Source organism: Cryptomeria japonica, chromosome 10 (genome assembly GCF_030272615.1).
Source record: "Cryptomeria japonica chromosome 10, Sugi_1.0, whole genome shotgun sequence".
Classification (NCBI taxonomy): domain Eukaryota; kingdom Viridiplantae; phylum Streptophyta; class Pinopsida; order Cupressales; family Cupressaceae; genus Cryptomeria; species Cryptomeria japonica.
In genome coordinates this window covers 415,428,779-415,443,056 of record NC_081414.1, presented here as the reverse complement: position 1 = coordinate 415,443,056, position 14,278 = coordinate 415,428,779, and the positions used below count along the sequence as shown (strand labels likewise).

The window sequence follows — 14,278 nt, the reverse complement described above, 5'->3', positions numbered from 1 at the left end:
TGTTGCACTTGAAGATGATGTGGTAAAATGAATGAAAAAAACTATAAAAATCACTTTCCATCACTAGTTACTTTAATTATTGCTATTAATGCTTATGCAAATCAAAGTTATAATTCAATGTCTAGAATATTCCATTGTAGCTTGAAGTCCAAATGATCATTACTAGAGGTCAAAACAAAGAATCTTGAATATTTTATAGTGAAAAAGGTATATTTTTTCATAGTCAATTTTGATTTTTTTATAATAAATAATAAAATTCTGAAAAAATATTTTTTATAAATAAATTATTATAAATCTTTTTGATGGAGGATTTTATATCATTCATAAGTTTGTTTTCCTATTTGATATAAGAAAATAAGCCTATGTTGATACCTCTTCAAGTAAGAGTTAAGTATTGAGGGATATTTACTTCGCCAAAGTTGGTTGTACATGATCTCAATCTCATTGCTTATATCATACCTTTGGAGGTAAAACCTTGGTGGATGGTGCAATGAAAAACATTCGATCACCCCATCCAATTGTACTACAACCGATTAATAATTATTATAGTTTTTTTCTTTTTTTTGATGGAGGATTTTATATCATCCACAAAGAACTTTTAGTTAGTTAATACAAGAGCATGAACCTCTAAGTTGAAATGTCTTCACCTAAGAGTCAAGAATTGAGGGACATCCATTCCGTTAAATTTGTTTGAGGCATGGTCTTGACAACATCCCTTATGATGTAAGGGCCTTACAGTCAACAAGGCTTGATAGATAGAACTTTTAACATCTAGGATGTTAAAAATAGCCTATGGGACATTTAGTGTTGTCGTATTGATCTTGTACATTTCACTCGGATTCTTACTCAAAGAGATGATACGTATCCCAACTTCTCTTCTCAATGATCTCCTCTTTGAATAAATTTTGATAAAAACAACCCTCATTAAAATGACATGCTTGTTTGATGCCTTTTCTCCACTCCTCCAATATTACAAAAAAACATACAACCTTTCTTCTTATGCTTCTATATATTTTTTCCACTTCAGTAAATTAATGAAAATTGATTTTTTTTAAAAAATTATTTTCATTTCCATAATGAGAGTTGTTCATATATTATTAAATTTTTATCCTACCCACAAAATCATTACCGAGGAGCATTTCAGACGGGGCACAATTCGTATTCAATGGGGGCCCTGGTGAGAATCGAATTATATGAATTTTTTTTCCCGGGTTGTTATTGCGTGACTTTTACGATTGCCTTTATTTTACAAGCCTAGGGATTTCTATCGCACAGGAAAAGATGCATAAGATGGGCCCAGTGACGCCATAATAATTTTATTTGTCGAATATCAAAAACCTCGTTCATTCGGATTCTGCAGGCAGGCGGACGTATATTACCAGAAAGTCCACGCATGATCATATGCCTCGTAATGGCAAACCAATTATTTTAAATACAAAATATTGATGCTAGAATTACTGGCGGGCTTCTCGTAAAAAATCAGGCTAAAAACTAAATAAAAGGAGATAGTTTAGAGCCCTCTAAATCTGGGGAGGGTAAACGGGACCGTGCCAGTAGTATCCCTTTTCATCTTTATCTCAATTATATAATTAAAATAGAGGTTCGCTGGGCATATGGCATGTGCGCAATCTACGAGTTTTTTTGGGTTGATTGGGAGATCTAACAGTTCGATCTCTGTACCCGCTAAGTTTGGATATCCTAGTGAAAGTTTCGGTTGTACTGGTCTCGGCGGCTGCAGGAGCAAATTGAGGTGGAGTAGGCTGCGAAGAGGAATGTCGCCTGTCACAGCAAATATATCACATTCAGCAGGGGAAGCGAAAGCAATGGCACAAGACATTGCTGACGGGGATCTCGTTTTGCCCTCTGACCAATTCAAAAATCAGGCTTTGATATCCTCTTTCGATCAAGTAAAGTTATTCTCTGTTATTTACTTTTCATTCTGAATTGTCTCAACATTTCTTCAAATTAGCGACACAGAGCATAGTGGTAGAATCTTGCTGTCGGAAATTCTGAATCTTTTTTATTTAAACCTCTATGTAAGCTCAAAAGAATATGAAGAAATTGGAATTTGCTGAAAATTAGCTGTGCATGAAGAATTTTCGGAACTTTTTGTTCGTATGACGTAAAAATGAATTGGGTGCCAGTCACTTGCTGTGTAGAATGATATGCTTTTTTCAGCAGCAATCTAACCAGCTTCAGCCCTTCCGTTTCTATTACTTTCACTTCCCAACTGTTTTCTATATTATCCCCATTTCGCTGTTGTTGTAATAGCCTCCCTTTACACAATTTAATTTCCCAAGGCTATTGCAGTCAGTTATGAAGTCGATTTCGTTTCCATTTACTTTTCTGGCTAAGTGATGAAAACATATACATACACCTGCACAATAAATCAAGAATTAGTCTTATAGACGAGATCCTAAAGTATCCATAAACTTTGGTGTCTGATTATAGCTCACCAGATTTTCACTCGCATTAGATAACAGGAAAAAAACTTCATAAACAAGATGTCAAAAATCTCCAAGCTCGCAGGCCAGATATTGTTCACATGACAGATATAATGTAATAAAATCTTCTAGAGTTCAGTCTGAACTGAAGAGGTTTAAATCATTAGCCTATTGTTCATATATTCATTCCAGCATGACACGGTTCATTTCTGCAGCTTTTTTTGCCTGATGTGGTGTTCCCGTTGATCTTAATAGATCTCCTATCTGCCTGCACGTTATCAAAGTTTGGAACTAGGTGGAAGAAAGTATTGCTCATCGATATGAGATGTAGGTTTTGGCCTATACGAGGAAACTGCTTTATGGACATCGTGCCAGTTTACATTGTTACAGGCTTACAGCTGTTGGAAACAAGAAGGCCACTGCTTGTTTGATTAATCAACCCATCATATCCGCAGCTTCATTGGCCACCCTATTCATTTTTTGACAGTTAAATGATTAATTCTAATGCACCCACAGTCAATTTTACAATGGAAATTTTTGAATGATTAATTCAAATGCAATTATAGTGACTCTTGATCGCACGAGATCCTTATCATTAGTGTGCTCTCTCATAAGATTCAGGACCCATGTGTGGTTGTAGATGAACTTTCCTTCCATCATCAACCACATTCTTCACACAACTCAGTTTTCCTATGTCCTCAAGGAGTAAGTCAAGACAATGGGCAGCACAGGAGCTCTTAAATAATGTTGGATGCCTAGCCTATAGAAGTTTTCTAGCTGCCACATATGCAGCTGCATTATCGGTCACAATCTGAATGACATTTTGCACTCCCACTTTTATCACCACCTCATCCAATACATTGCACAAGGTGTGCATTTTTTACTTTATTGGAGGCATCAACTGATTTTAAAAATACCAACTGCCCCCTTGAAGCAACAAAAAAGTTGATGAGTGTCCTTTTATTGCCATCTGTCCACCCATCAAATAAAATGGTGCAGCCATTCTTTTCCCAAATTCTCCTTTGTTCTTCCACTAATCGGCATGTGTTTTCGACCTCATCTTGCAATAATGGCCCACTCAACTCATGACAACTTGGGTTCGTGAACCCCTTACTTGACATGGTCAATGCAGTGACCAATAGAAGCAACATTGAATGAAATATTATTGTAGTACCAAAATCTCGCATATGCCAACTTTGCCTTTTGCTGCAATTCTTTATTACATGTAGTACTGTTGTGACGTATTCACACATCGCCCCATTGCAAATGGGGACCTCTGCTTTTTGCTTTCTAGGGTTTGTTTTCTAGGTCTTTTAGGGTTTTGTCTGTTAGCCTTTGCAGGATGAGTGCTGTCGAGGGGATCGTTGGATTACAGGCTTTGCTTGAGCCAAGGTGAGTCCACAGGGCCCCAGAATTAGGGTTTCTTTGAGAGTCTTCCTTAGGGCCTGGTTTTGCTCTCGTTGCTAATTGTGTCTTGCTTTGTGAGTGGGTATCATTCTTGAAGGTCCGAGCTAGGTCGAGTTGGTGAGTGATGAAGTCTGAAATGTCATCCTGATCTTCAAATGCCCTGAAATTTGGCTACGTCTGGAATGTCCTGATCCTGAAATTTGGCTAAGTCTAGAATGTCCTGATCCTGAAATTTGATTAAGTCTGGAAAACTGAAGAATCCTCCAAAAACTAGATTTTGCAATATAACTCCTGGAGGTCCGAAACCACTCTCAAACATCCTGAAAGTATATATGGAATATAACTTAAAGTATCACTTATACTTAAATGTTATATTCCATAAAATGATCCTGACGGAGAGTCCAAAATGTCAAATTTCGCTCCTGACCCTTCCAAAGGGTCCAGAGCGAAATTCTCCATAGGACATTCTACTTTGACCAAAACCTAGAACTAACGCATTCCCAGGCTTGGATGAAGGAAAAAACGCTTGTTTGAATGAAGAAATGTGAAAATGAAGTCAGGATCTTGGCCAAGATTAGGAATTTCACTCCTGACATGTGTCCAAATAATGCAATTATTTCATTGGCCAATGAAATAATTGCATTATTTGGACACATATCTTCTCTGGAATATTCGACCAATGCAGAATTGGGGTAGGTACATCGAAGTTTGTGCCATCTCCCATGAGTCAGGTACATTGAATTTGGACATGCTGAAGTGGACCAATCCGACATGGAGGAGTGATGACTGGGATGCCACCTTGTCTTTCCTTCAACCAATGAAATAATTGCATTATTTGGACACATGTCTTCTCCGAAATATTCGACCAATGGAGAACCGGGGTAGGTACATTGAAGTTTGTGCCATCTCCCATGAGTCAGGTACATTGAATCTGGACATGCTGAAGTGGACCAATCCGACATGGAGGAGTGATGACTGGGATGCCACCTTGTCTTTCCTTCAAATGTTTGACTGGAAGAGGTCGTCCCTGACGATGCTAGACCGGAGAAGGCCGTCCTTGTTGATGTTGGATTGGAGAAGGTCGTCCTTGTTGATGCTGGACTGGAGAAGGTCGTCCTTGTTGATGCTGGACTGGAGAAGGTCGTCCTTGTCTTGGCTGGATTGGAGAAGGTCGTCCTTGTCTTGGCTTGATCTTCTTTCATCTGCAAAACAAATCAAAAGATGATTAAGGACACATAATAAATTCATTTCAACATAATATTTCACACCTTAAATCATCAACAAAAGATATTAAAATGAAGTTAGTTCAAGACTCTTTCCCGGGACAAGCCCTATAAGAATTTCGCCCTGGACCCTCTGGAAGGGTCAGGAGCGAATTTTGCATTCCTGGCTCATTTAGACCTCCTTTCAACGTTACCTCACAATTAGCTCCTCGCCTGGCCCCAACAAGGTGAAAAATAGCAGTTTCAAAGGATTTCGCCTTGGACCCTTTGGAAGGGTCAGGAGCGAATTTCTCTCTTTGTTTGTTTTCCTTCACTTCAACTCATCTTGCAAGGCTTAAACAACCTCTCTCCAGTCTTTTCATGCCTTAGGAATCAAAATCTTGTCTTGACACAAAGAGGAAATAGTGACTTTGATGAATTTCGCTCTGGATCCTTTGGAAGGGTCAGGAGCGAAATTCACTTTTTGCTTGCCTATTCACACTAAATTTCACTTTCTTCACTTCACTTCATCTGGAATCCCCCATATTGAACCCACTTCTCAACTTGGCAACATTGGTTCGATCTTCACAAGGCCCAAAAAGGAGAATTCGCTCAAGAAACTAGCCAGGGACAGGACCTATCTAGAATTTCGCTTTGGACCCTTTGGAAGGGTCAAGAGCGAAATTCCAATTTTAGCTCAAAATTTGCATCTTTGGTGGATAAACATCTTTCCAAGGCATTCCAAATAGCTTCTCTCACCCTAGTCTAGGCCTGACTTAGCACAAAATTTGGAGAAAAGGATGGTTTTAGTGTTTTTCGCTCTGGACCCTTTGGAAGGGTTAGGAGCGATTTTCAAGTTTTGAGCATGTTCCTCCATCCTTTCAACTTCAATTCACCTCCAAGACTAAGGACACATTGCCTCACTCCTGTCTAGGCTATAGAAATCAAAATTTTAACTTGTCTTGCAAAGAAAGTAGGTGATCTTAGGATTTTTGCTCTGGACCCTTTGGAAGGGTCAGGAGCGAAATCCTTGGTTTGGGCTAATTTCCATCATTTTTCAACATCAATTAACTTCAAAAGGCAAGAACATGTCTCCTCGCACCCATCCAAGCCATGAAAACCTAACATTTGACTAGACTTGCAAGGAAAATAGGTGATTTTAAGATTTTCGCTCTAGACCCTTTGGAAGGGTCAGGAGCGAATTTCTTCCCCTAGCCCAAAATCATCATTTTTGGAGACAAAAATCCATTCAAGGGCAATCTCAAGGACCTCTACCATCTTTGTCTAGGCCTGGCTTGGCATAAATATGAGAGGAATAGATGGATTTTAGAATTTCGCTCTGGACCCTTTGGAAGGGTCAGGAGCGAATTTCTTCATTTGGCTCAATTCCTTCAATCTTGATAATCATTGGCAATTTGGAGTCATTCCTAAGGACATCTCCTTCTTGATTTTACCTTAGCCCACACTTGATCTAGCACAAAGTTAATAGCAAAGAGAGGTTTTGAGAAAATTCGCTCTGGACCCTTTGGAAGGGTCAGGAGCGAAAATCTCATTCTTGACCAAAAATCATCATTCTTTTAACTTGAAACTTCATTGCAAGGTAAAATCTCATCTCTCTTGCCCTAGGAACAAGGTTTTAAGCCTAAGAAAGGTAAAAAAAGTAGGCTTGTAAGGAATTTCGCCCTGGACCCTTTGGAAGGGTCAGGAGCGAAATTTCCTTTCTTGGCTAAAATCTTCATTCCTCAATGCTATCAAACACTCTCAATGGCAAGATCATGTCCATTTCCCCTTTCAACATGCTTTGGACATCACAATTTGGTCAAATAGGGAAGGAAATGAGGTCTAGGAGGATTTTCGCTCTGGACCCTTTGGAAGGGTCAGGAGCGAAAATCATGATTTGGGCTTGATTCTTCCTTTTTCCAACTCAAAATCACCTCAAGAGGTAACCAAACATCATCCTTCACCCAAGGGATAAGGTCTTAAGCCAAAACAAGGTCAAAAGAATAGGCTTGCAAGGAATTTCGCTCTGGACCCTTTGGAAGGGTCAGGAGTGAAATTCACCTTCTTGGCTAGAATCCTTCATTTTTTCAAGGCTTTCAAACATTTCCAAAGTCCAAACATGTCCACACTTCCCTTCAAGATGCCTTGCAACTCAAAATTTGGTCAAAGTACGGAGGAAATGAGCCTTAGGAGGATTTTTGCTTTGGACCCTTTGGAAGGGTCAGGAGCGAAATTCTCATTCTAGGCCAGATTACTCACTTTTCAAACTCCAAACCACTTCAAGAAGCAAACTTAGATCATTTTCCACCTGAGGAAGAAGGTTTCAAGGTCAAACAAGGTAGCAAATGAAGTTTATGATGAATTTCGCTCTGGGCCCTTTGGAAGGGTCAGGAGCGAAATTCTCCTTTAGGCCAAAATCTTGTTCTTCAAAATCAATCAAACTCCCTCTCAAGGCAAAAACATACCCATTCATCTCCCATCAAGCCAACGCCTAGCCAAAATAAGGAAGAAAACAAGAGTTATAAGGATTTTCGCTCTGGACCCTTTGGAAGGGTCAGGAGCGAAATTCCTAATCTTGGCCAAGATCCTTTCTTCATTTTCACATTTCTTCATTCAAACAAGCGTTTTTTCCTTCATCCAAGCCTGGGAATGCGTTAGTTCTAGGTTTTGGTCAAAGTAGAATGTCCTATGGAGAATTTTGCTCTGGACCCTTTGGAAGGGTCAGGAGCGAATTTCAAGATCAGGACATTCCAGACTTAGCCAAATTTCAGGATCAGGACATTCCAGACAGCCAAATTTCAGGGCATTTGAAGATTAGGATGACATTTCAGACTTCATCACTCACCAACTCGACCTAGCTCGGACCTTCAAGAATGATACCCACTCACAAAGCAAGACACAATTAGCAACGAGAGCAAAACCAGGCCCTAAGGAAGACTCTCAAAGAAACCCTAATTCTGGGGCCCTGTGGACTCACCTTGGCTCAAGCAAAGCCTGTAATCCAACGATCCCCTCGACAGTACTCATCCTGCAAAGGCTAACAGACAAAACCCTAAAAGACCTAGAAAACAAACCCTAGAAAGCAAAAAGCAGGGGTCCCCATTTGCAATGGGGCGATGTGTGAATACGTCACAACAAGTACCTTGCAACCCAGGTTGCGCACTAGGAGTGTTACAAGGAACAAAAAAGTTAGACATATGGCTGCCCACACTTGCCAATCCTTGTATCTGTGGCCCAAGGGAAGAAGAGGTCCCCACATCTCCCTTTGACCTAGTAGAACTGGAATTTGCCATTGGGGCTATTATTGCCTTTGCTATTCTCTTTTTATTTGCCTTCTTTTGGTCATATGTTGCAAGTGTTGCTCTTGCCTCCCTCCTAGCCTCTTTAGGACATATGTCACTTGGCATAATATCTTGGCAAGTGATCCATGCAAGGTGATATTTGAGTCGATTTATTGCATTGGTCATAGTCCTAGTGCAATGGTTACAAATAACTTCTCCTCGCACTACACTTGCTGTCCCATGTTTTCAGCAAGGATCCCTCTTTCTGCTACCAATTCTACTTGCAAAAGCCATTGCCTTTCAGAAAAATAGGAAGGAAACCTCGCTAAAGAGAAACAACATAAAAATTTCATGAGACATGAGACATTAAGCTTCTTCATACTTGTATAACAATTCTTAAACTCTGACAAGCAGTTTGATATTTGCACTAGAATCAATTGGTCACTGTCATGCAACTACCTTAGATATTAATAGAATCACATATGACTCTAATTTTAATTTTTTTTTAATGACTAGTGAATATTACATGTTTTATTTTATTTTATTAAAATTGCATTGCAATATGCAATCAAGCATTATCAAAGAACATTTGCAGTATTTTTTATCAACCAACTGCAATATGCAATCAGGCATTGTCTATTTTAAGCAGTTTTTTTTTTCTATAACTACATTTCACTTTGATATCAAACATTTTCCTTATAGCATTTTTTACAGAGAGGCAAAATTTTTGATGAAAAGAATGCAGTCATGTTTTCAGACTATTGAACTTCTTTACAAAAATAATGCAGTATATATATTAGTGTCTAAACTCTAAACTGACAGAGAAAACACTTGGAAAAAATTGCAAGCTCCAAAAAATCCTACAAAGAAATGTGCTTACAGTTGCACCTTTGGACCTTGGTTGCAGTCATGACTTCTTCTGGTTGTAGTTGCGTTGTGTGAGGAGTTTTTGAAGTCATGGTAGCACACGTTGCGTGAAAAAAGAGAAATAAAACCCTTAAAAAATAGATGCATTTTTTTTCTACTTTTCCCTATGCTTTTCCTGGCAATTTGCACGAGTTATGGCACGATTTTGCGATTTTTTGCAATAAAAATTCCTGCGATTTGTATCTTTACTTGCCCACGAGTTCAATGGCAAGTGACTTGCCTCAGATTTGGACCCACAAGTCCTACGAGTACTTGTAAAGTTTTTCAACCTTGATTCAAGCTATCCAAGATAAACAACATAAACCAAACTCACAAATTATGTTGTCACGGGTGATTGCTTAGAAGGTACGATGGATACAAACAACACCACAAGTATAATAATTATCGTGGCTTGAATCAACACCAATATTGTATTGCAAGCTACTGTTATATATATGGTAATTGCTAATACAAACTACTGTTATAAATATTAGAGTAATATTATTATATTTAATGGTCATTTAAGTTTAGTTAGTAACTTTCTATTTTATGTTAGTTTGTTGTTTTAGTAACTTATGTTTAGGTTTCTTTCGTGTTTCTATTCTTGTTGTCTTGTATTTTCTATTTAAGGATCCTATGTCTCCTTTGTAAATATTGAATAACAACATCGAATTATCATTTCATGGTATTAGAGTGAAAAGATCTTTTGACAAATTTAAAAAGTAAAATTCGTGCCTCTTACTTGGAATTTTTTTTTTTCCCAAGATTTTTTTTGAATCGTTTTTTTTGAATGAAAAAAATGTGGTTCTCTTAGGGGTTTTTTGTGGGTTTGTGGTTTCTTTTTCATGGATTTTTTTTGCTGCAAATCGTGGTTATGGTTTTAAGTAAAATTGCGTGTTTTTGAGAAAAACTGCGTGGTCTGTAAATATATCGGAAGGGTTTTTTTGCAGACTTTTCCTGGTTGTGGGTGCGTGTTTTGAGGTTGAAAATCGTGACGACGGTGGATTTGGTGTTTTTCCCACTATCTGTTCTCTTCTTTTTCCATGAACCTGAAGGGTTTTTCTAAAGTTCAGTGTGAGGGTTTTCTAGGCGCTATGACCCACCATTTTTTCATGTGAAGGTTTTTTGCTTGTGATTTTTTTGTCCCCGCAATTTTGTAGTCCGTTTCTTGACACAAAGAGGGTTTGTTTTACTGCGTGAAGAGTTTTTTTGGAGTTTCAAGTTTTGTGCGAAGTCTCTATTAGCCTATTGCTTGCGCTAGTCTATTTTTGTTCACGTCGGGTCTACATGTGTCTTTCTTCTGCTTGCACAAGGCCGTATGATGGTGTGTTTTCTGATCGTGTGTTTTCTTGTGATACTGGTTTTTTATTCAGTGCAGGAGGGGCTTCTTTTTGCACGATTTTTTACAATCATGGGTCTATGTGTTGAAATGGATAGCTAGTTCGGATCATATTTTAATGTTGCCTTGTGGCAATTAAAATATAATCATATTGTAATAAGGTTAAGCGATTCATGTCTAATAAGGCTGGGCCCAAAATGAAACATGTGGTTAAGCGATTCATGTCTAATAGGGCTGGGCCCAAAAAGGAAACGTGTTACAACTTGCAAGTTATGTAGGCCCCAAATTGGGCACCAAAAGTGCAAACTAAAATATGTAAAATTTGGTTAAAGCCGACTTGGAAAACTTGAACATGAATCTTGTATATAAACAAGATTCATTCTACACTTCAAATACAATGTATCATCTTCATCAAGCGTCGTTAGCCTTATGTGAATCATCCTTCCAAGAGCAGTGAACTATCTTCTTGAGGCAACGATTCATTCCTAGGAACAACGAATTGTCTCAGTAGCAGCGAATCACATTCACAGTCAGCGAATTCACTCCTATGCTCTGCAAATGATTTGCATGACAGCAAATAGAAAATCTTGATATTGCAGATAAGTTTATCAAGCTATTCCTTGTGCCCTAGTTTGGAATCTTCATTCTGTTGTTCTTATTTATATGTTGCTTCAAGTGTTGAGCAAAGTTGTATACTGATATTGTCTAATATAAACTGAGATCTTGTTGCTGGGTTTTTCACCTCCAAGAGGGAGGTTTTCCCAGGGTTCATGTGTGCTATGTGTATGATTTATCTTGCATTCTGATTTTTCATTCTATATTGCTAATCTGATTACTTAAAATCAACACTACGTTCCTGCGACTAGGGTTTTCCCTATGGCATTTTTTTTTTGCAGATGTTCCCAAGGTGTTTCATGCATCTATTTTCTCGTTTTTGCTTGATTTCTTAGTAAAAATTGTGGGTTTCCTGCAATTTTCAGCACCTAGGGTTTCAGACCTGGGAATTTGTGCAGAAATATTTTTCCAATTTTTTGACAATCATGGGTTTTTTGGACTGATTTTTGCAATAATTTTTTTTTTTTAGTTTCCAGGCTGCTTGCCTCAAAATTTGTGCCAATTATTTGTTGAAGGTTTTTGATAGAAAAATCGGACCTTTAAGTTCTGTGAGAAGTTGACTTCGTTGGAAAGTGGGAGGGACGGTGTCGTTGACCAACATCATGTTGGAAGGCAAACAATGCTTCAACGGCAAGAACTACAATACTTGGAAGCAGAGGATGCTCTCTATTTTTGAGTATCAGTGCCTAGACAAAATGTTCTGGGTACATATACTTGTCCCACAGTGGGGGGCAAAGACTAGGACAAATTCGATGAACGCAACTGAGAAGCATTTATGTTGCTGAAGTTATCACTCACCAATGAGATGCTTTCGGAAGTGCCATTCGACAAGACTGCTAAAGATATCTGGAGTCACCTGAAGGATCTGCACGAGATGTCAGATAAAGGCAAAGCTTTCTTCCTTAAGAACATGTTGTTCTCAATCATGATGGATGACAAGATGTCCTTGTAGGAGCATCTTATGAAGATCATTGTCGTCATGATTTTCAACGTCAAAACATGTGCCCACGGCTAGATAAAATCTTTGAAAAACCCTTTTGATATTTTTGCATACCGCACAATTTTTCTTAGGAACACATGATTTTACTCAAAACCATATCCTCTATTTCAAGAAAAAAGAATCCGCAAAAATGAAATCACGAACCCACCAAAAAACACTTGAGAGAACCACATTTTTTTCATAAAAAAAATCGTTTCAAAATATTTCTGGAAAAAAAAAATTCTAGGTAAGAGGCACGATTTTTTTTTTTAAAAGGTCATTAAAAGATCTTTTCTCTCTGATACCATGAAATAATAATTTGATGTTGTAATTAATTAAGGAGAGGAATACTCCTTATATAGAAAATTACAAGATGATCTTTCCATAATGGAAATGATTGAGAATAATTTCTGTTAGTTTGTTGTTTTAGTAACTTTTGTTTAGGTTTCTTTCGTGTGTCTATTTGTCTCGTCTTGTATTCTCTATTTAAGTAGTCTTCGTCTCCTTTGTAAATATCAATTAACAACATCAAATTATCATTTCAATAAATACTTATTTTAATGCCAAGGTATTGTAGTGGCATTGCGCTGATTGTAGCATTATAGGAAACTAAAATGTGGAAATAAACACACCACATTGAAATGCAACACTTGGAACTTACATCCAATTGGTAATGGGAAACACATTGCACTCTTCTCAGCTAAATAGTAATTCTTAGATGATATTGCCTCAAAGAACAAGAGGGCTTTCATCCTTTTCTCTTGCCTAGAAACCAAGAGGATACTTGTCTTTTGAATATCTTTACTCTTAAGGGTTTTCATTTTTAGGACAAATTGATGAAGACAATTGCTTAAGCTATAGATAAAAGGGGGGTTTTGATTTCATAAGTAATGGATGATTTTCTTTGAGCAATTCTCTTTCTTTTATAAGTTCCTTTTTGGCCCCCTGAATTTGAATTTCCCTTTCTCCCATAAATTCCCCTCATAATTTTTTAAATTCACTTTTTAATAAATGTCACATAAGGCCCTATGTCCAATACAGACAACTTTATTAAAATAATGGTAATATTTATGTTGTGCATTTACAATTTATTAAAATCAAGTTATTGAGATCAACTTAAAATATTATTAACAATTTATTTCCCTAACTTTATCCCCTTAGTCCATATGAAAAGAACAAATGGGTCCTCAATTAATTCCTCAATTAATTTAATTAGAAAAGGGGACACGACAATCATTGAGGGCCCCTGAAGTGCTAGATTTGCTTGTTTGCATCTTGGTGGCAAATTGTTTTAAAGGGGGCCTTCTTATCGAAGGGATTGTTGGCGAATATTTTCAAAAACTTGGAAGGACAACTAAAATGGGAACAACTCCAAATTGAACTTTCTTGTGCTCTTAATCTTTTCTTGTAATTTGCATTTCAATGTTTAGATTTTGAACCTCCTCATTGTCACTTATGATGTTTAACTTTATTGCATAAACTTAATGGCAGATGCAATGGCTCAAGACACAAGGATTCTCCTTCAGTTTTTCTTACTTTAGGTTGCATGAAGTGCAAAAGTAGGGGATACACAAAAGTTGCAATCCTTGTCCCATCAACCTTGAGTTTTGTCTAATATTTGATTAACCCAATGCTCAAATTAAAAGGTTATTAATTATTAGTCAACTAGTTCTTGAAACAAGTATTTCACTTTTGTTTTTCTAACTTAAGGTTGCTTGAAGTGTAAAAGTAGAGGATACACAAAACATGTAATCCTTAGTTGACTATTTGAGTAACAAATGTAAAGTATAGAACTAAAAATCAAAACATTTATAAATTAAAAATAGAAAATTTGAGTAGTTTAGAAATTAAAGATAATTTTACTTCTATTTTTCCTACTTTAAATTGCACAAGGTGTAGAAGTAGAGGATACATGAAAGTCAAATTTGCTATCTGAATTATGCAAGTAAACTTAAAAAAAATAATTAAAACTAAGACCAACACTTAAAAACACCATGCACAACATTTATTAAGTTATTAACCCTAAACTAGCATTCTTAAATCTTACAACAGCATTTCTCATTTTATAGGCTCTAAGAACAACGTCAATAAATACAAATTTAAAT

General features: G+C 37.3%; 1 protein-coding gene across 1 annotated transcript in view; it reads left to right on the top strand.

Annotated features, from left to right (window-relative positions):
• Positions 1-1,124: 1,124 nt before the first annotated feature.
• The window catches only part of LOC131038499 (acetyl-coenzyme A synthetase, chloroplastic/glyoxysomal), a 163,315-nt gene continuing 150,161 nt past the window's right edge, over positions 1,125-14,278 (top strand). The window contains exon 1 of the mRNA XM_057970945.2: positions 1,125-1,907. Within this exon, the coding sequence (XP_057826928.2) occupies positions 1,614-1,907 (294 nt within the window). The 5' untranslated portion in view covers positions 1,125-1,613. The remainder of the gene's footprint in view (positions 1,908-14,278) is intronic.